This window comes from Thermobia domestica, chromosome 7, assembly GCF_964235325.1.
Source record: "Thermobia domestica chromosome 7, izTheDome1.hap1.1, whole genome shotgun sequence".
Taxonomy (NCBI): domain Eukaryota; kingdom Metazoa; phylum Arthropoda; class Insecta; order Zygentoma; family Lepismatidae; genus Thermobia; species Thermobia domestica.
This window is the reverse complement of record NC_137460.1, coordinates 45,583,930-45,604,604: the sequence shown is the minus strand read 5'-3', so window position 1 is coordinate 45,604,604 and position 20,675 is coordinate 45,583,930. Positions and strand designations below refer to the sequence as shown.

At 35.9% G+C, this 20,675-nt stretch overlaps 2 protein-coding genes across 2 annotated transcripts in view; one reads left to right on the top strand and one right to left on the bottom strand.

Moving 5' to 3' along the window:
* The window catches only part of LOC145690057 (uncharacterized), a 48,847-nt gene extending 41,447 nt beyond the window's left edge, over nucleotides 1-7,400 (bottom strand). Inside the window, exon 1 of the mRNA XM_081764566.1 lies at nucleotides 7,334-7,400. Coding sequence (XP_081620692.1) covers nucleotides 7,334-7,395 — 62 coding nt within the window. The 5' untranslated portion in view covers nucleotides 7,396-7,400. The remainder of the gene's footprint in view (nucleotides 1-7,333) is intronic.
* DopEcR (G-protein coupled receptor DopEcR) overlaps nucleotides 1-19,620 on the top strand; it is a 341,538-nt gene extending 321,918 nt beyond the window's left edge. Inside the window, exon 3 of the mRNA XM_081764565.1 lies at nucleotides 15,174-19,620. Within this exon, the coding sequence (XP_081620691.1) occupies nucleotides 15,174-15,997 (824 nt within the window). The 3' untranslated portion in view covers nucleotides 15,998-19,620. The remainder of the gene's footprint in view (nucleotides 1-15,173) is intronic.
* The last annotated feature ends 1,055 nt before the right edge of the window (nucleotides 19,621-20,675 follow it).

Genomic DNA, 20,675 nt, shown 5'->3' with positions numbered 1-20,675 from the left:
TCCTGTATTTTGTATCTAACATGCAAAAATACTTTTAAAAATTACGAAATCATGTCAAGAAGATATGTTCCGACAATAAAAACAAACCAAAACAGCTTTACGAGAATTTTTCAATGCTTGCAATTGCAATTAAAGAGTTAACACTCTACTTAATCGATCACTCAAAACATTTCCCGCAATATATTTATTTCCTTGTTTAGTTTTTTTTTTTTTTTTTCATATTTGTTACCATTGCCTTTAAGAATTTAAATATACTAATCTCTTTTAGTAACCAGGGGAAGTCCTCCAGTGCCTTACGGCATCCAATTCCGTACTTACCACCAGGGGCGGATCCAGGACGAACTTCTGGGGGGGCAGTGGGTTGTAATATGCTACTTAGAGTTTCAAAGTCTGGGATGGGTTTTATTTATATATAAAATAAGAAAGTTTCCTCTTCTGGGGTGGGGAGAACGCCCCAATCGCCCCCTGTATCCACCCCTGGTTTCCACCGCCTTCGGTAGCTCGCATCCGTAGCTTCGGATTCTCTAAACCAACGATGGCCAAATAGGAACTCGCGAATATGTTTCACCCTGCTCGCGAATATCGGGCCGATTTTTTTAAAAGAAACGCAGATTTCATAGAGTTACTGCAAATGTGCTTATCACAGGCTTTACTCGCCCTAGACACATGACACTAGACTCAGGATATGTTAATTAGAACAAAGATTTACAGAATACAATATTAATCTCATCAACATAGATATTCTGACATTATTGGCAGGTCTCTCACTACAACTGAGTCTCCACAATCTTCCATTAACCTCTTTGTCTTTACATACGATTTTTCTGTTTTGATGTCGTTCATCAATTGTAGCCTCCTTCATCTCCTCCCTCTCTTTCTTGCTACCATACCCTCTAGCACCCTTCACATGATATAGGTCTTTCTTAGCCAATGTTCCAATCAGCTTCTTCTCTTCCTCTTCTTCTTAATATGTAAAATTGTTCTTTCCTCCCCAACCAATTTTAACATCCTCTCGTTCTCTTTCCGCTCGGCACAACTAATTCTCTCCACTCTTCTTCATACCTACATTTCGAAAGCTTCCAGTCGTTTTTCACCATTTTTCCGTAATGCCCATGTTTCTCACCAATACAGTACAATACTCCACACGAAGTCTTTTTCTCAACTCTTTATATAAGGTTCCACAAAATAGTATTTTCTTCCTCCTAAAAACTTCTTTTGCCATTCCTATCTATGAATATAGTATGTTCTTAAATTTCCATGTCTATCTTATTTTTTTTTAATTTATCTGCCCGTTGGGTATGGCACTTTTTTGTCCTGGCTCATAAATTAGCCTTGGCTGCTATAAAGAATACAATCCGTCAATGAATGAAAAATTAGAAATCCCACAGTTCAAATATTAACTCAATCATTGCCATCCGCAATGGGGAGCAAAAGCCCATATGGATTGTATATATCAAAACGCTTACTTACGCACTGCAGTAACTAACTAACTCTATGGTTTGTGGAATAGGGTGGAGCGTTCTGCACTTTTCTTGGAAATTCGATGACGGCTAGTGCGGAAAAGGTGCCATTAGTGGCACCGACCTTATTGATTTTTTTTTATTTCTTTGGACAACCCCTTACCCTACCCCAACGGACTTAAAGTTTTTAAGTGTTTGGTTAGGCAACACACTCAACACCAATGACAGAAAAGCTACTTGTGGTCGTTTTTAGAGTTACCTGATGGCTATAATACAATTATTTTATTAAAAGAAACTTGTGGCAATGCCAGTAAATAATTTTAAAATGTTTATGAGTCAAAGTACAGCCATATTAGCTCAATTGTTGGAATTAATGTTCAGATTTTGTTTGGAATACCACGATAACGATGATTATAGGCATAGTCCTTAATATAACACGATTTTCTTTGTGCAACTATTCGCTTATTTTGCTCTGTACGCAAAATAACCCAGAACTCACCACGCGGAGATGGTTGCACGTCGAGTTCCGCCCACGCACCCACCCAGTAGACATACGTTGACATTTGACCTTAGGTCACGTAGTTCTTCTTGGTCTCGAAGCGGGGCATTCTTGTTCTAGACTTCAGTTTGGCTCTAATATAGATATGTTTTACATTCTGGCCGCACTTTTTCGACACTGCCTCGGACACCACCTTCACTGTGCGTTCCACAGCTTGACTATGGAAAGGGAATGTTATTAGAGTAGCTGAAATTCAGATGTTTTCTTCAAGCTGCTGATCAGTTATGTTTCGTGTGATTGGCGGCTGTTAGACATTTAGGCCAATTAATCATGTTGTAGTAATTTTCAGCTGTAAAGTTTAATTTCGGAACAATGAAGTCACGTGGTTGGCTTGATCTCGGAGTCTTCTGGCTGCGGCACTTTTTTATCCTTCACCAGCCTAACGTTCGAATATGCGGATTTTCATCTGCTGTCATCGCTGTCAGCAGGTTTTCATGATGAGCGTAGTATCTGTTTGTTTGTAGAACAGAATGAACTATGTGTTGTAGATTTTCTGGCAGAAAACGTGATAGCTTAACTATGCTAAACAGATGCATGGTGCCCATTTCACACGAAGGATTTCGCCGTATTGAAAACCAGACGGGAGCGTATACTTTAACAATGTACTGGCAAAGTGGACACAAACTTGAACTACGTTTATCAGTACTGATGTAGTGGCGCAGCATCTTACAGGCCAATGTAAGCCATCGTGAATGTGATAATGGTCCTGGTTTTCTGTTTTCTAGATCGATAGTACACATTCCTGTAGCAACATCCTTACAAATTTCAAAGAGATAATTCTGGTCACTGCCTAAACCATCTGTTTTTTTTTTTTTTTTTTTTTTTTTTATTTCAGACACCCATTCAACGGGAATGGGTGTAAAGGAGACGATCAGTGAACGTTCACAATCCTTTAATTTCTTTCCGATGGGGTCGGAAAAAGCATTGGGTCCGGTCGTCCCACCATCCTATTCGGTAACCAGGTGTCGAAATGGCAACTCGTTGGTTTGAAGAAGGCAAATGAGATGCTGCAGTTCATTTCCTAGGGATCTTTGTATCTGACTTATCACGCCGTTATCCTATGCTGTGTTCGTGGCTTCACCATCGCTGTCGACTGCCTCAAGACTTGACACGTCGTACTGGTTCTCTAAAAGCTCCAATATAGAGTAGGCAATATCCTTGCCAGTGCTTGACTTAGGTTGGCATGACCCAAGTATTCTGAACCGGACTCCGGTAGAAGTATGATATGCTTTTCTGTAACCTCTCGTCTTCGTAGTTTGCCGTTGATTTTTTCTTGCACAAAAGTTGTATCATTTTTTCCGTCGAAGTAGATACTTGTTATCGCCCGACCTAGGTGAGCCTTTTCTTTCTGGATCTTCTCACCCAGTTTATCTTTTCCTCTTCGTACCTTAGATCTGTCAACAACAAGATTTTTGTTATCTGGCGTTATGAGTCTCGCGTCCTGAAATACGGCAGAAGCGATCAAAGCAACCTGTCTGTCTGAAGCACCAGCTCTAAACGCTGCCTCCGCTGTATTTTGAAGACAGATTTGCTTTAGGCTATGTTTCCTTCTTGGTCGCGCCTCAAAATCAGATCCCGACGTGCTTCCCGATTCAACAGCTTCGCTGGATTCCCCTGACGACGCCAGTATCTTTGACCTATGCCTATGCGTAATCCCACTAGTTGATGGACTTACTTCAACACTTCCAGCGTCTTTCTTGGTTATCTGAAATTTAAATCAGCTCACTTTACGGGAAAACATGTTTGACAGAGATTTGTTTGTTCGGACGTCAATGTTACCAATGCTCATTTTCCGTGATGTTCTCTGGTTCAAAAGAAACTTGAATTCTCTTTTTGGAATCTTGCATGTCCTCTCACAGTTGCAATCTTCGGTGGTTTTACATTTGCAAGACGCAATATCAAAAAGAGACTTTTCCGCGTGTGCAACAAAACCTGCACGAAGTGTTGCTTCTTGTCCTTGTCGACTGAAATGTTTTTCCTTTTTGCGAAACTTATAAAATGTTTTCAGCATGTCAAAAACTCTCTTTTCAGAAATCACAGGAATGCTTGCTTTACACAAATATGTACAACTCTTTGTCCAACCAGCTTATAAATGTCAGTCACTGGTAATTTAGTTACACTTTCGTCACCACTTAAACCACTTCGAAACCAATCATAATGTCGTATAACGTCAGCGTACGTAGATAACTGCACTTTACTCATTTCACTTGCAGTGCCTAATAAGCTTCGTTTCACAATTTCCCGCGTTGGTCTGCTATGAGGCTTTTTCTTCATCTTGCTTTCCATTGCTTCCGAACTTGGAAACCAAAGTATAAAAAATGTCTCTGAATCGTATCGCACTAAGAACACTGTAACTTTAGGTACAATGCACAAACTCTCTGTCTTAACAGAAATAGTAGCGAACTAAAACCGTTAAAGCTTAAGCTGCAATAAACTGGCCTGTTGGATTGGTTGGCCGAAGTACGCAATATTTATACCACCGCCGAACTTCGAGCGAGAATATTCTAGAAACGTCAGCATAGGTTCTAGAGCCAAGAAGGCGAGCGGGAGGTGCGCGAAACTTCTGAACGGAGACGGACGTTGCGATGACGCTCGAAGAGCGTGGCCAAAGTAAGCAACTACGAAGTTGTGTAGCCTGCCGCTAGATGGCGTTTGCTGTCGGTGTACAAAACAAGCGAAGAGTTGCTAAAAAACAAATCGTGTTATATCAAGGGCTATGCCTATAATCATTGTTAACGTGGCATTCCAAACAAAATCTGGACATTAATTCCAACAACTGAGCTAATATGACTGTACTTTGACTCATAAACATTTTAAAATTATTTACTGGCATTGCTACAAGTTTCTTTTAATAAAATAATTGTATTATAGCCATCAGGTAACTCTAAAAACGACCATAAGTAGCTTTTCTGTCAATGGTGTTGAGCGTGTTGCCTAACCAAACACTTAAAAATTTTAAGTCCGTTGGGGCAAGGTAAGGGATTGTCCAAAAAAAAAAATTAAAAATCAATAAGGTCGGTGCAACTAATGGCACCTTTTCCGCACTAGCCGTTATCGAATTTCCAACAAAAGTGCAAAACGCTCCACCCTATTGTGGAACCCGGAGGTTGAATGCCGCGTTCACAAAAGCTCTCCACTGACTTCTATCCTTAGCCAACTGGATCCAGTTTCTATTTTGTATTCCTATTTCTGCGAGATCCATCCCAATATTGTCCTTTCATCTGCGCCTAGGTCTTCCTAATGGTCGTTTTCCGATTGGTCTTCCAGTCAAGACTTTGAAAGAATTTCTACTTTCTTCCATCCTAGCTACATGGCCTGCCCAGCTAAGCCTCCCAGACTTGATGATCCTAACAATGTTTGGTAAACCGTATAAATTATGTAGTTCCTCGTTATGAAGTTCATTGATGGAGGTGATAAAACTACAGCAAGTGGTAGAATTGCAACAATTTCCAGTTTCACGTTGATTACTGCAGCGTAAACATGGTAACAAATCGCAAGAAGCGTTTTCGTAGAATCGATTAAGCGTTCCAAGAATACGTTTCATGTCCAACCTTAAGTCTTTACTAAAACCGGAAGTGATAGAAATCCACTACAACTTCCGGTTTCAGTAATGATATACATAGAGCAAGAACGATAAAAGATAGCGAAAAGTAAGTTTTTGTGGAAAATGACAGATATCAACCACTTCTAGTTTTAACGTTAATCGTCATAGAAAGGAAAGGAAAGATATAGCGAGAATCGGGCTTCTCTAATCAATTACACATCCCGATAACATATTTATTGCACCTCCACTCTAATCTCTCTACTAAAACCAGAATTGGTAGAAATCTAGAACTCCTTCCAGTTTCAATAGTAACTGAGAAAGTATCGCGCTATAGAAATCAAACTCCTTCTCGTGGCGTGAACGGGATATTATTACTTTTCTTTTCACCATGTATCGCTGCCGCTTACGACTTTGTGCATGTTATTACAAACATTTCGCTTCTGTGAACATTGATACGATGTGGTACTCTCAACAGGACTAGCTCGGGGCAATAATGCTCTCGGAAGTAGGAAAGAAATACACGGTTTTGGTTGGTTGGTTGGTGTTGTCCGTTTCTTGCCACGTAGCATTCATATAACAGAAATCAAACGCGTGCTGCTGTCGGTCCTCGTGGCAGAGCGTGCTCTCCCCGCTGGTCTAGTGGCTAGCACGTGCCCCTTTGGTGTACGGGGTCTCGGGTTCGATTCCCGGTCGAAACGCCTTTGTAATTTTCACTGTCCTCGATGTTTCTGTGTTCGTGTCCTTGTCGTTCTAGGAGATTGGAAAAGCCAGTTAACCGAGTAAAGCAAGTAAAATTAGTAAGTAGTTCAAGTAAGTTACTGAGACACGTTCGTGGGTCAGTTTATTTTTTAGAAAAAGCGTGCCAGCGCTACGTGCTAGTAAAGGAAATAGCTTTTGGCATGGGTTCAAACCCGGTCCGAGAAAAGTTTTTTTTTTAATTTTCATATCACTTTTTTGATAAAAATAAGATGAAAATAATACTCAAAAAAGTTATTTTCTTACTTTTGTGTTGATAAGTAGTAGTAGTAGGAACGGGTTAGAAGCCCCGCAGGGCTCGTTTTGTTCCACCTTGACCCCCATGATATAAATTTTGTGATTAACTTAAAACAGCTAGCTACAATAGCGCGTAAAACAGCTGGCTAGAGTAGCGCGCGAAAAAGACATACTTCTGGGAGTATTACTCTCCCGAGCGGGTAGTCTCTCAACAACTTTTTACTGCGTGTGTATGATTCTGATGTTTCGCTAGTAGTTAGTATATAGGTATATAGAAGGCAGGAGTGTGCTATCACTTGTGACGCCCTTGCAGCGAGGTAAGAACTACGTGACTCCATGAGTAATTCACGGTGACAACCGGTGCTCGGCCGATTCGATAGAAAGTAGTTATTCATAATGAAGGTTTTCGTGAATACGAGGGCGTCTCTGGCGGAGAGATGCGCCCCCTCAATATTTTGAAATACAAAATATTCAATATTTTATTCTAATTTAATTGATATACTAAGGACAGAATAACATATAAATAACAATACTTATATTTATTTGAAATATACTATTCAGGCTGTGAAACGATTATAACCGAGTTCTTGATATACCTTAGGGGGTGCGTTATATACCTTGATATACCTTAGGTGGGGAGAGGGTTAAGGTAAGCAGAAAGGTAAATGTAATGGAAGATAAGAAACAACTTAGGCTAGGTTGTACCATTTAAATCACTTTCTTTGATGTCCACCCCAAATTTTACATGCCAGAGACGCCAATGCATTTTTCACTTACCCTATTTCGTCTCCTAATAAAATTTTGTCATCCGTGTATGTAAGTAACCGTTTCACAAGCATGTGTAAATTCTGAAAGAAAGAAATATGTCACAAACATCTATTAAATATAATAATAATATCAGGAACAAATACCTATAAATATTATGGCCAGTGGCGTATTTAGGGGGGTGGCTTCCGGGCTTAAGCCCCCCACGAAATCTTACCTAGTATAGTAAAGTAAATGAAATATCTTGCAGAATTTTCACATTTCCAGGCAAAGCCCCCCCCCGAAAGTTAGCAAAGCCCTTCCCGAAACAAAATCGTAAATACGCCACTGATTATGGCCGATTAAACTGCATACTTTAAAATGGACGGCGTGTTGTATAACGCCTAACGAGTTATTTCTTTATTTCTAAACCGAATAATAATAATAATAATAATAATAATAATAATAATAATAATAATAATAATAATAATAATAATAATAATAATAATAATAATAATAATAACTGATAATATTGAGTCGATGCATAAGTTAGTGCGGTATTTATATTTTACTTTTATTCTGCGGTTCTGTTAATTCAAATTGTTGTTAAATATCCAGTATAAAATGGCCTCTGAGCTGTATCTGGCAGGCCCGTATTTAGGTAAGTGTTATTCTGTACTCGAGCACGGAGCGGCAGAATTTAGGGGGAGGCAATTTTGGATTTTTTTAAAGATACATAATAAAGTAATATTTAAAACTAGCAACTCGCAGATTCCCGCGCAAGCGCGAGAAAATATATGAATGTGTTTAATTCGCTCTAATTACATTAGTTATTAATCAGCTAGCTCATCTGATTATTTTTAAAAAGTCATCCTCTCCCTCTCCCACCCTCACTCCAAGGGGTGAGGATAAACTTGAACATCATGGAAACTGATACCGTTAAACTCAGAGATCTCGAAAACTATAAATTCAACACTAATATCTGTAGTTTTCGATTACTTTTAAACTCTCGCTTCCTCCATGGGGTGTGGAGTATGACCTTGAAGTTCAATTGGATTAAAACTATCAGTATTCATCTCAGCGACCCCAAAACCTGTGAATTCATCTCTAATATTGATCGTTTTCGAGTATTTTTTATAATGCCCCCATGTTATTCTTATGGAAACTTTGCACCCCCATACCTGAGAGGGGGGCGCGGTGGCTCAGTGGTAGAGCGTTCACTTCCGGTGCTTGGGGTCCCTGGTTCGATCCCAACTCGCGCCGTGTGGACTTTGTGGTGGACAAACACCGTGCTCGTGGGTTTTCTCGGGGTTCTCCCGTTTCCTCCCACTTTCTTCATTCCACCATTTCACTCATCTCTCATCATCACCGTCTCCTTTAGCCTAACCGGCATAATCGTGGGACGTAAAACTTAAAGATTTCATTTCCCCATACCTGAGCTTGGGTGTGATACTAGGGACCTGGAACAGGTCATTTGAATCATTTCTCTGTGAGGTTTAAATATTAGAATTTCATATTTCTATCTATTGTGGTTCTCGAGTTGAAAAGCGCTACAGACAGACAGCTTATTGTATTAGTAATATAGATACTATTAAATAGTATTGATAGTGAATAATGGAAACTATTCTTTTTCTTGTCAGTTATCATCAATAATTATTGGTGTTTCACAGTGACGTCCACCAATGTTACTTTCGGGCAGAACACTACATTATAATCATCATTGAAAGAATTGGGTCATTTAAAATAACGTTGTAACTTTGTAACTTGTACTCAACAAGAGCTAGTGGGCGGTATTCAGAGAGAATTCGTTAATCAAAGGTTAGTCACAGACTAGTTAGTAAGCATACTAACTCTTTACTAAGGAAGGTGCACTTTTTGGTATTCAGAGTCTACTTTTAGTACAACTAAAATGATGATTTCGGTATGATTAACTTTTAGAACCCCAATGCATCGGTGAGTAAAATAAATGTGGCAACTACGGAAAAGTACATGAGCGCATGCGTAGACTGTAAAAATGAAAATACATGAATTACGAAATGTTGTGCCGCACGCTAAACCGTGGGTAAAAGATTAGCCTCTGCTCTAGATTAGTTAGTCACATGTGATTAACTTCGTCAAATACTACTTCCTAATCAGAGACCCTGAATACAATTTTGATAACCATCTGTTACTCAAACCCGTAGTATGGCGTTAATCAGACGTCAAAACGACTCTGCATAAGGCCCAGTATGTTTGCAAAGTCACGGCTTGTTTCCTTGTTTGAGACATAAGGTTGTGCGGGGGGCGGGAAATTATTTAGAGCACAGGGGCGCACAATATATAAATACGGGCTTGGTATCTGGTGATGGTTAAATAAGTAAATAAATAAATAAAATACAAATACAACATAGACATAACATTAACGTATTCTACTAGTGTAAAAATACATTCCATTTTACTGTCACTCACATTAACTCACAATCCCTCACCTCCACTGTCTATGGCAGCGTTTCCCAACCTTTTTCAACTTGCGGCACACTACGGATGTTACTTGGATTCTCGCGGCACACTTATAGGCGTTATTATTTGTAAATATAAAAAACAGTGGTATTTTTTTCTGTGATTATTGATCTCCTCACAGAGAAGAAAGCTCTTTCACTGTATTTCTCCCTTGGTAAATCATTATGCTTATTTTTTATTCAAATTAGAAATAGAAAACAATTGCAATGAAATTGGACTCGGGTTTTTTAAAATACGCTTTCTTTTTAAAAACAGTATTCAACCTTTTACTAAGAAGGAACATAACTGAATAACGAACGAACAAACAAATCTCTTCTACTTTTAAAACACAAATGTAGGTAATCTGTCGAAAGGATTGAATGATATTTCAAATTTTCAAGTTACGAAATAGTCTGCAACAAAAAAGAAGCAATAATGGTCATAACAATTATAACAAATACTTTTGTCAACATTAGAAATGTACAGAACAGTAACCTGGTATCAAACTTAAAATTGTAGATTCATAGTGGAGGTTCATAGTAATGTGAAATACAAATATGCATTTTTCCCTACGTTTTGCAATTTGATTGCTATAAAATTGATAATTTTGTTTCGATTCCTCGCGGCACACCAGCGGCCCATTCACGGCACACCAGTGTGCCGCGGCACACCGGTTGGGAAACGCTGGTCTATGGGCTCCTGCCAACGTTCAGGTAGCAGTCCAATGCCTCGCTTGTAGAACTGTTTTGGTTTGGACTGGAAGAAATCTGTTAGCCATTGGTGAAGAGAAGCTTTCCTGTTCTGTTCTTGCAGCAAAATTGCTTCATTCCCGTACATTTCACAAATTGTTCTCGCAGCTTCTGCTGCATTGGATCCTCAGTTAAACTCGAAGAGTAAAATGTGACAGAAATGGTCACTTTTCTCAACTTGACATTCCATATTAGTTTGTCTGAAATATATACAATAATAATACGTTCACAATCAAGAAAACCTGTGTTTCACAACACACAAACTCCAAACTATGGTAAAACAACGGAATAACGATAAACAATCGCTTCACGCCGCATTGTTGCCAACCCAAAAGAAAACCGCACGAACTTATGCATCGACCTTATAATGTGATAATGAATTCCTGGTGTTTAACCCACATAAAAGTTATAACCAGACAGATGACCTTTAGTTGTGTATCGGAAATGTGTGGCCAGAACTTAACCTTCATTAGTTTTGTATTTCTAGTCTGGAATTCGCTACCCTTTAATCCAGGTGGCGGCCTAGTTGCTTCACCACACTGTATAAACATTTGGGGCCTTATGCAGAGTCGTTCTGACGCGTGATTAGTGTTATACTAAAGAATTCGACTAACATATGTTTCCTGCAGTAGTCAAGCCTTTAGTATGACGTTAATCACACGTCAAAACGATCTGCATATGGCCTTTGAAGTTTAATACTCCAAACGGGAATAGAAACAACCACGCTTTCTACCATTTGATCGCACAAAAACACTAATAACTTATTAAAATAATAACGATATGGAAAATTATTGAATGGTTCAAGGCTACAAGCTCGTTAAATTTGTTAGTTCAGAATATAAACAAAATAAATAGTGTATTTAAAAAAAAAACTATATCATATACTATAAAGCACACATATATATTCACAGGGAAATACTATAGCGACAGAGACAGGACTCCCAACATTGGTGGAAGGTAGGCTAGACAACTTATACTGTTAGTCTTACGTCCCACGGTTATGCCGGTTAGGCTAAAGGAGACGGTGATGATGAGTAATGAATGAAATGGTGGAATGAAGAAAGTGGGAGGAAACGGGAGAACCCCGAGAAAACCCACGCACACGGTGTTTGTCCACCACAAAGTTCACTTGGCGGGGGCTGGGATCGAACCCGGTACCCCAAGCACCAGAGGTGAACGCTCTACCACTGAGCCACCGCGGCCCCCGTTTCGGCGAACTACCTACGTAGAACCTATCAAATGTGCAGCTAGGGTATCCTCTCTAGTTTATTTTCTGCTTTCCTTTAGTCGGAGTTATCATATCCCCCAAGGGGTTGGGTGCACCCTCCCAAATTTACCATTTTTTCCCTTAAGTTACCACTCTTTCTCCTCCAAATTTACTATTCTCGAGTTCGTTTGTACCATTTTTAATGAAAAATTGTCTCCCAAATATTGCCGTTTGTAGACATTCATACTCTGTAGATCCTTCTTACATTTTCTCTCACTACTTTTCCATAAAGTGGAATACTGAAGATATAAAAAATTTAAAAGAAATGATTTTAAAAAAAAACGAGAACTGAAATCATATTCAATAGGCATTATCCCGTTTGTATCTATTTTGTGCGCGTTCTTGTTCGTCGTTCACAAACGAGCAAGTAGTCTAAAGCTCTGCGCCTATTTCTTCCCTCTCTGCCCCTTGCAACCCCCTTTGAAAAATAGCTCTTTCATCGCCTCAGCTTTCCAAGGCGTAATTCCTCTCTGAGAATCAATCAAGGTGACTCAGCAAGTTCTCCGTTGTTGCCACATCTCTAACCATTTTCTCTTCCATTCTGTTCTCTACTCTCCATTTCATATACAGTACCGGACTCGAAGGCTGCAATTGGATTTTTCTCTAGGAATTCATAGGTTTCTTGATAGTGGATTGTATTAATTGGTGTAATCATTAGGATTAGGAACTGATCTTTCGCCATCTATGATTATATTATCCTGTTATGTATGAGGGATGACGTCCTCGGGGATCACACTATCCGGGGAATAGGGTAAGGAAGATTATTCTAAATACCATCCGGGCATTTGCCTGGTGTGTGAATAAGAAAAACCCAGGAAAATCTCACTCAGGATGACTGGACTGAAAAGCCTTTTATAATCTCTCGACCGAGTGTTCACACCGGGAATTGAACCCGGTACTGCTTGCACCAAAGGCGAGAGCGTTAGCTGTTACGCTATATATATATATATATATATATATATATATATATATATATATATATATATAAACTATTAAACATTATTAAATGGTCTTAGTGGACAGAAATTAGTGTGTAACGAAATAAAAAAAAAATGATTCGAATTTAATGTCATATCTTAGAAGGTATAAAAGGGTTGGTTTAATGAAGAAATTATATGTCGAAATGATTTTCTTTATATAAAGCAATCAACAGGCAGTCCATGGAATGGCGCAATATTAAAGAAAAATAAACAGAAGAAAAACAGTAGAAGTGTACGATATCTCTTTCTAATACGGAGAATTGAAAATATTTCTGAGAAGCAAGACGTTAAAAATTAACACCAACGTCGTTCCAAAGAAAGAAACAAAGGAAAATGCACAATTACGTTGTTCTTTTGTCTATTTGGAAAGTGTTATATAGCATCCAAATAAGGAGGGAGATACTTAATTGAAATTTAATCTTCTCTGAAATATGGAGTTTTGGTTTTCGCCTTCATTAAAGGGAAGAAAAGTAAAGGAGATTAAACGAAATTAGAAATTGGATTTGGAGAAGGAGAAGATGAGATTAAATTTTGGGATTCCAAGGCGGATACGATGAGGCGGGGCATGAATAATTATTCTTATGGTTGAATAGTCGATCCAGTTCCACAGACAAAGAAAGCAAGCGAGAATGCTTCCTTTAAATAATAAAAAAAAAGTATTATTCTGCACTTTGAGAAGCACAGTTTGCCGACAGTGTAACGAGATTTTCCCCCCTTTTCTTTTTCTATTTACATTAATTAGTTACCCTTATTTGCCTTCGTTATGACAGCAATTTTATCTATCTTCAAAGTTAAGTTTATCAGCCAATTGAACTCAGTAACTAATAGATTTTACGTCGTCATTTCGTGTCATGTATGTAAACGTACATTTAAGTATTATAAATCAGTTAGAACATTCCGTTTAAAACATGTTAAGGATTTTTTTACTTCGTTTGTCTCACTTTTTAAAAAAATTTAGTGGAGGAATTTAAGACACTTTGAAAGTTAATCACATAGGGCCTTATGCAGAATTATCTTTTGTTACTAGTAACAAACATGATTTTTCTTGTCACAAAAGTTATTTTTGGTTCGATTTTCTCAAAAAAACACACACACACACAAACAGACACACAAGACAATCTACTCGTACTAAGTAGTCAATTGTGGAACTAAAGCGTATCTAAACATATTCCAAAATAATGTGTAGTCGAGCGTAGAAAAATTTTGAGTTGGTTACACATTTAAATTTTAACAGAGTAATCACCCGGTAGAACACAAGGCTTATAAAATTTGTTGTTTATTACTCTTTAATTGTTCTAAAATATTTGAAACATCGCCCCAATCTCCAGACCTTAAAGTCGTAGAAAATGTGTGGATTTAAATTAAAAGGCAACTTCGGAGAGTACGTCATCAGAAGGTATGAAGAATTGAAGTTTATCAAACACATTTGTACTGTATTGTGAGAAACTGGCAGAGGCTTGTAAACGTAAGTGAAGCCGATAAAATTAGTTTTTTGCTCTTGAAACTAAAAGAAGAAAACTTTCTTAATGTAAAATATTATTCCATACAACAATTAATACATTAGGTAATATTTATTCCTTTAGTTGGAAGCAATAAAACTCATACTTTTTTTCATTATGGCTTTCCTCACGCGCCGTCTCTGGAAATTAGTGAAATGTATGTCAGACAGACTATTTTATATACAAATAATTTTGCTGTAAGGTAGTAATTTTCAACTCTCCAACGTACGACTTAGAAGCGGGCTTTTATATTCAGACCTACAAGAAAAAGGACAGGTTGAGCAAAAAGGGGAGGCAATGAGGTAAATGGAACGCAATAAATCCAATGTTAGTAGTGTTCGATTAATTACTGAATCCAGGGGTAGTACATATGTAAAACCATCGACTACGCCGTGTTTGCCTATCACACTGGTTTCTATAAACGCCAGCTTTGCTGTGATGTCACAAAGCGTCCAATTGAAAGTGGCTGCTATAAAGAATAATATTTCATTTACGTTTTTTTAAATATGTTTATTTTGTCATAGAGTTAGAAGCACATGTGTTTTAATTTGAGATATATCATAGGAGATTGAATTTGTTTTATTATTTTGTTCCCAGGCAGGAGTCTCTAGAAACAAACTTGTTTTCTTCGAAGCATCTGCATTGTTTATGACACTAGAAAATACAAAAAGTCCTTTCATAAACATAGAACTTATTACTTTATAATTGTATATTTGTTTGATGACCCACTGTACAAGTTTCACTTTGAATCATATAGATATTGATGATATATGTATTCTTATTGAAACAATTTATATTACCAGAATGATTAAATATTACATTATTTTATCCATGTTTGTAACAAGTGAATTTATAAAATTTTAAATTTATTTCTAACATTTCTTTTGTTCTGATTTTCAGGTCCCAAAGAGGTGATAAACTACTACCTGATGTCGCTAGCAGTTGCAGACTTACTCTGCGGAATATTTGTGGTGCCTCTGTCGGTGTACCCGGCCATTGTGCAAAAGTGGGTGTACGGTGAGATAGTGTGTCGTCTGGCAGGCTACATGGAAGTCACCCTATGGAGTGTTAGTGTGTACACTTTCATGTGGATCAGTGTGGACCGATATTTGGCAATCAGGAAACCTCTTAGATATGAAACCTTACAGACCAAGACTCGTTGCCAGTGTTGGATGGTGTTCACGTGGATCTCAGCCGTGATGCTCTGTTGCCCGCCTCTTCTAGGCTTCAACAAACCACAGTTTGACCGAGAGGCGTACATCTGTATGTTAGACTGGGGTAACATGATGGCATACTCTGTAACATTGTCTATACTGGTCCTAGGTCCTTCGCTAATCACTATAGTGTACACTTATTTCTATATATTCTCTGTGATGAGAAAAATAAGACTTGGTGTTCCAATTCATGACAAGGAGTATGCCACAGCACTCGCTGAGAACTTGTCGAACCCTAGTCACGTAATGTCCTTCGTCCTTGTTATGGCCTTTTGGTTATCGTGGACTCCTTACATAGGTATTCGCCTCTACGAATATTTCACCGGCTCCAGATTCCAATTTCCCTTTCTTCACTTCAGTATCTTTTGGCTGGGAATTCTAAACTCCTTCTGGAAATCTCTAATCTACATATCCATGAGTCCCCACTTCCGTTTTGGACTGCGGATATTTTGCATGTCCTTATGTTGTCGATACAAACTACGACAAGGCGACCTGATGGAAGAGGACTGATGTCTGATATGTTGGCCGAAGACAATTATAAAACAATATACTTTGGTTATTGTTGTTAACATATGGAAACAATAAGTATTTCTCACGATTGATTAAGTAAGCAATGAATTTACTGGTACCCACTTTATCTGTCTGATTTATACATCTGTTGGATGGCTAAACTCAAAATGACGTCAGAGATATCAATATTATCCTGTTGATATTATATTATCAAACAATGAGTTAAGTCTTATATTAATAGAAAGATTGAACATACATGTACTTTCACAACATATATAAAACTTTCGAAATTCGTCGATAATCATTAAATAACAAGCTTGTTTTCAGTATCAATTTCCTTGAAAAAAATAAATAGATGCAATGACATCGTAAGTTTAATTAAGTTCCAAGTATATTCAATAATAAGTACTCAGTGAAAACTAATTAAAAACTGAAAGAAATAACAAAAATGGTAATAAAACAATTCAAGTCAAATTCTTACAGATTAAAATACGACTGGTGTTCATTTACGTAATTTTATATTCATTTTAATTAATTTTATGTGGTTACGTGAATATATCTGTATCATTTTAAACTTTCTATAATTACCAAGATTGAAGAACTATTATGCATAAATATATGGTGGACTGAAATATAAAAGTAAGACCAATTTTCTTAATTACTAAAAGTTCGATAGTATGTCCTGATTTAGAATATAGACAAATGTTTTCTATAATAAGTATATTACCAGGTTCACATAAAGAAGGAACCTCGTATCATCTTTTACTAGTTGAACAATCCTTTAAAGCTCAATTTAAATTAACATTAAATTTAAATTAAAGAGGTGAATAAAAAAGAATTTAAGTGTCTAGCACTTTATGCCATGTACATTGGTCTTACAATTAGAAACAGGACATCATATACTTAAAAATATATATATTTAATTCTTCTTTTATTCATTCTCTTTTCTTTAATCATATTCGATTCTAATTATAGCATTTTGTAAATTTGACATCAAAACTTCAACATGAAAATTATATGTACTAGCTTATCAATGGCAATGCGAGCTACATTCACATAATGATAAATGTCGTCGCGCATCATAATACATTTCAATAGCGCATCATAATAAATTTCTACAACAGAAAACCAAGTAACTTTGTGATAGTGGACAATATTGAATCCGTGGGATTTCTCGGTGTACTCCTGTTTCCTTCCACAATCTCACTGCACCAGCTCTGCCATCATCATACACTTATGTTTATCATCCGTCACCCTTAGCCTAAAGGGCATAAGCGTGGGGCGTTCAACTGAAAGATTTCTAGAACAGAAAATAACTATTTGCATTTGAAAAAGACAACAGTTAATGGTCAAAGAAACAAATATTCGCATTGTGGTTTCGAAAGCTACATTCTAATGTTTTGTTATTTCTCATTAATTAGATTCTCATTAACATTATACTTAGTGGTAACTTATGAAAGTTTATTATCATAAACTTTCTTTGATTTTCCGCTTGTCCATCAGTATGTTTTTCAGAGTTACTCTATTGTGAAATTATCAGACCTGCTTTAAGATTTAAAATCCGTTCTTTTTTTTATGTCTTCCCATTGGCTGATTCCTGTACATGTAAATCACTATGAAAGGTAGATTTTCGTACACGGGATTTCAGATGAATTCTCTAAAATATAATATTTTCTAAATATAAAAGCGAGTCTTGTTTAAATCTGTTAAATCTATGAGATTTTAAAAAAAAAATAGTTCGTAGAAACCAAATAATGGATAAAAGGAACACGGACATAAAGATAAAACCAAGTCATGCAGGGAAGACCTCAAGAATTTGCAAAATTTTACGTTTGAAACTTAATATTCGTGACATTCTTAGTTACGAAACATCAAAAGTGGCTGTGAAAGATTAATTTTTGAAAGTTTTTTCTAGAACACTTAGAGTGACTTACTTTAACATTAAAGCTATATATTCTTTAAGAAACAATCTTTGATAGTAAAATCAATAGTAGTGTTTAAGCAAAATGTATAAAACAAATGTTACAGTTCGTAAATCTGACTTAAACTATTCGCTGAGCAAAACAATGTGTTTAATTGTAAAAAATATTAACGTGTAATTATTTCACCAACTATCTACTTTGGCTTCATCTGACACTATCAGACAGAACATAGTGTCTAATGAAGCCAAATTGGATAGCTGGCGAAACTGTTACACGTTACTAATATTTTTTTTACAATATTAACGTATTGTTTTGCTCAGCGAATAGTTTAAGTCAGATTTAAGTCTGTTAAAAGCACAGCTTGTACAATGACAAATACTACAGTTAGTGTTGTAAAACGTACTAGCTATGTTCATTCCTTTCTTGCTAAAAGAAATAAGTTGTAACGATAATTTAACTTAATTCCTGTGAAATAATGAAGAAATTAGTTTACGCAAGTGAGTGATAGCTAAATAATTTGTGAAGTGTCTGTATTCTAAGGAAACCCATATGAAAATAACCTTTGGAATCAATCCTGCTTGAATCATCTTATCATTGCTTCGAATAACATATTTCATTAAACTATTAGAAGTCACTTGAATAAAATACGTCTTTTAAATAGATTATATTTTGTATGGCTCATGTCCAAAACTATACACTTATCTCCAATATCTACAGATTTTAGCAAGAAGATGTCATTAAACCCTTTCCTTGTCAGAAATTAGCAACAAACATTTTTCTTTATAAATCTACTATTCATGTTAACAATAGACATATACTATAACAGAATATTTAGAATTTATTGTACTTAAAGAATTAGTATTTGAATTGGTACTTTTTTTCTCCGAAGCACAGTAACAGATAGTCTTTATATAAAACTATCTGGGGGAAAGCTACTTAACAATAACATACACGTGAGACGAGTTTTGTAAGCATATGTTCCTTATGCTCTAAATATATTTTCAACAACATTGAAATGTAACTTTTACTTTACACTTGCAGGACATATTTATATTGTTTTCACATATCTCCTATCGAAATGTCGATTTGGAATCGCACAAAGCATTATTCTATAAAGAAAATATCTTAAAGTAGGATTTTAATGAATTTTTGTTATAAAAGTTTAATAAAATGTACCAAAATCAAATGAAAAGGTTGATGAGAAATGCTATTTAAATGTAAGTCTTATCTGATGACCACAGTGAGTAAGTCATAGTAAACTGCTTGCAATATCGTTTGAATACTTATTAATACAATCCGGTATACAAAAATTGCTGTTGATAACTTTACTTATATATATTATGTACGAAAAACAAACTAAAATGCTAAGTACAACTAAGGTCATATGTAAAGACCTTAAAGTTGAAGATGAAAATAATTATTAGAATTCATAGATTATTAGTGTTGTTTATGAATCAATCGCTATTATAGACTACATACACAATGATTCGGAATAAGGAACATAAGCTTATATGGTCGATTAGTTTTATCACAGATTACAATTAAGAAAACCATAGATTTCGTATTAATGAACTTCAAGTGTTGATCAACAATCAAACTTGATACCTCACTAGCGTAACCATTGCAACACTTATCAGAAATTTTATGCTTGGATTTTAGGGATGCGCAGAGAAAAGTAGCTTTACCACACACTCTCAGGAGCAAGCAGTTAATATATATATATATATATATATATATATATATATATATATATATATATATATATATATATATATATATATATAATGATGATCATATATACTGTAAACTTTGTATGGAAGTCTGGAATATTTTGTATTAGATTTTATGACTAGTACTTTTAGTTCTTATAACTACTAATTGTCGCTACTTTCAGTCTAATTTCTCAAAAATTTCAGGATATCAAAAATGTAAATTAATAAGACAATCCCATTCTTTAGTTTAAAATCAATAGTTATAAACTTCTGCAATCAAATTTGATTTTAAAAAACTATAACCACCGTTTTTTCTGACCCTTGATATTTTTGATGTTGTAAAAGTTTATGTTGTAAAAGCTTGTTATGTTGTAAAAGTTAAAAGATAGATAATTTAACAATTACTTTTTAAATGAAGATTAAGAAATCTTACTTCACATATACAAAAATCGAACTTGTTAGGGTACCAGTAATTTCAAGCAAATTAAATAATTCAAATCTAAAGCAGCTAATCGAAAATTCTAAATAGCTATTTGTGAAAATATAACACAATTTTTTCACTTATATCGGCAAAAAGTATAGAAATACTCACAAATACACATACAAAAATCACACAATATGAATGAATATTATGAACACATGAATGTACAATGTATCTTTAGATATATCTATATGCTTAAAAATTATTTATGTATAGCATGTGCAAAAATAAACGAAAACACTATAAAATACATTATTTGAGAAAATACAAATATCTATCTATAAATACATAGATGTTTACACATACGAATAATTATTATAACTTCGGCGAGAGCTTTAATGAACGGTAAAGGTGTAAGAATGTATGGTTTTTCCATGGATATAATATAGAAAAATATTTTAAGACATATACGTGTCAATATTTTTTGAATTGAGTAAAAACACTAAAGCAACGACTGTGTATGTCAAAATGTACTGTATATTTCTTGTCATGCTTGTTTGATTTTGCTTTTGTGGGAAATAACTTCAGTGGAATACTTTTATAAAGAAGACAATGTTTCGATA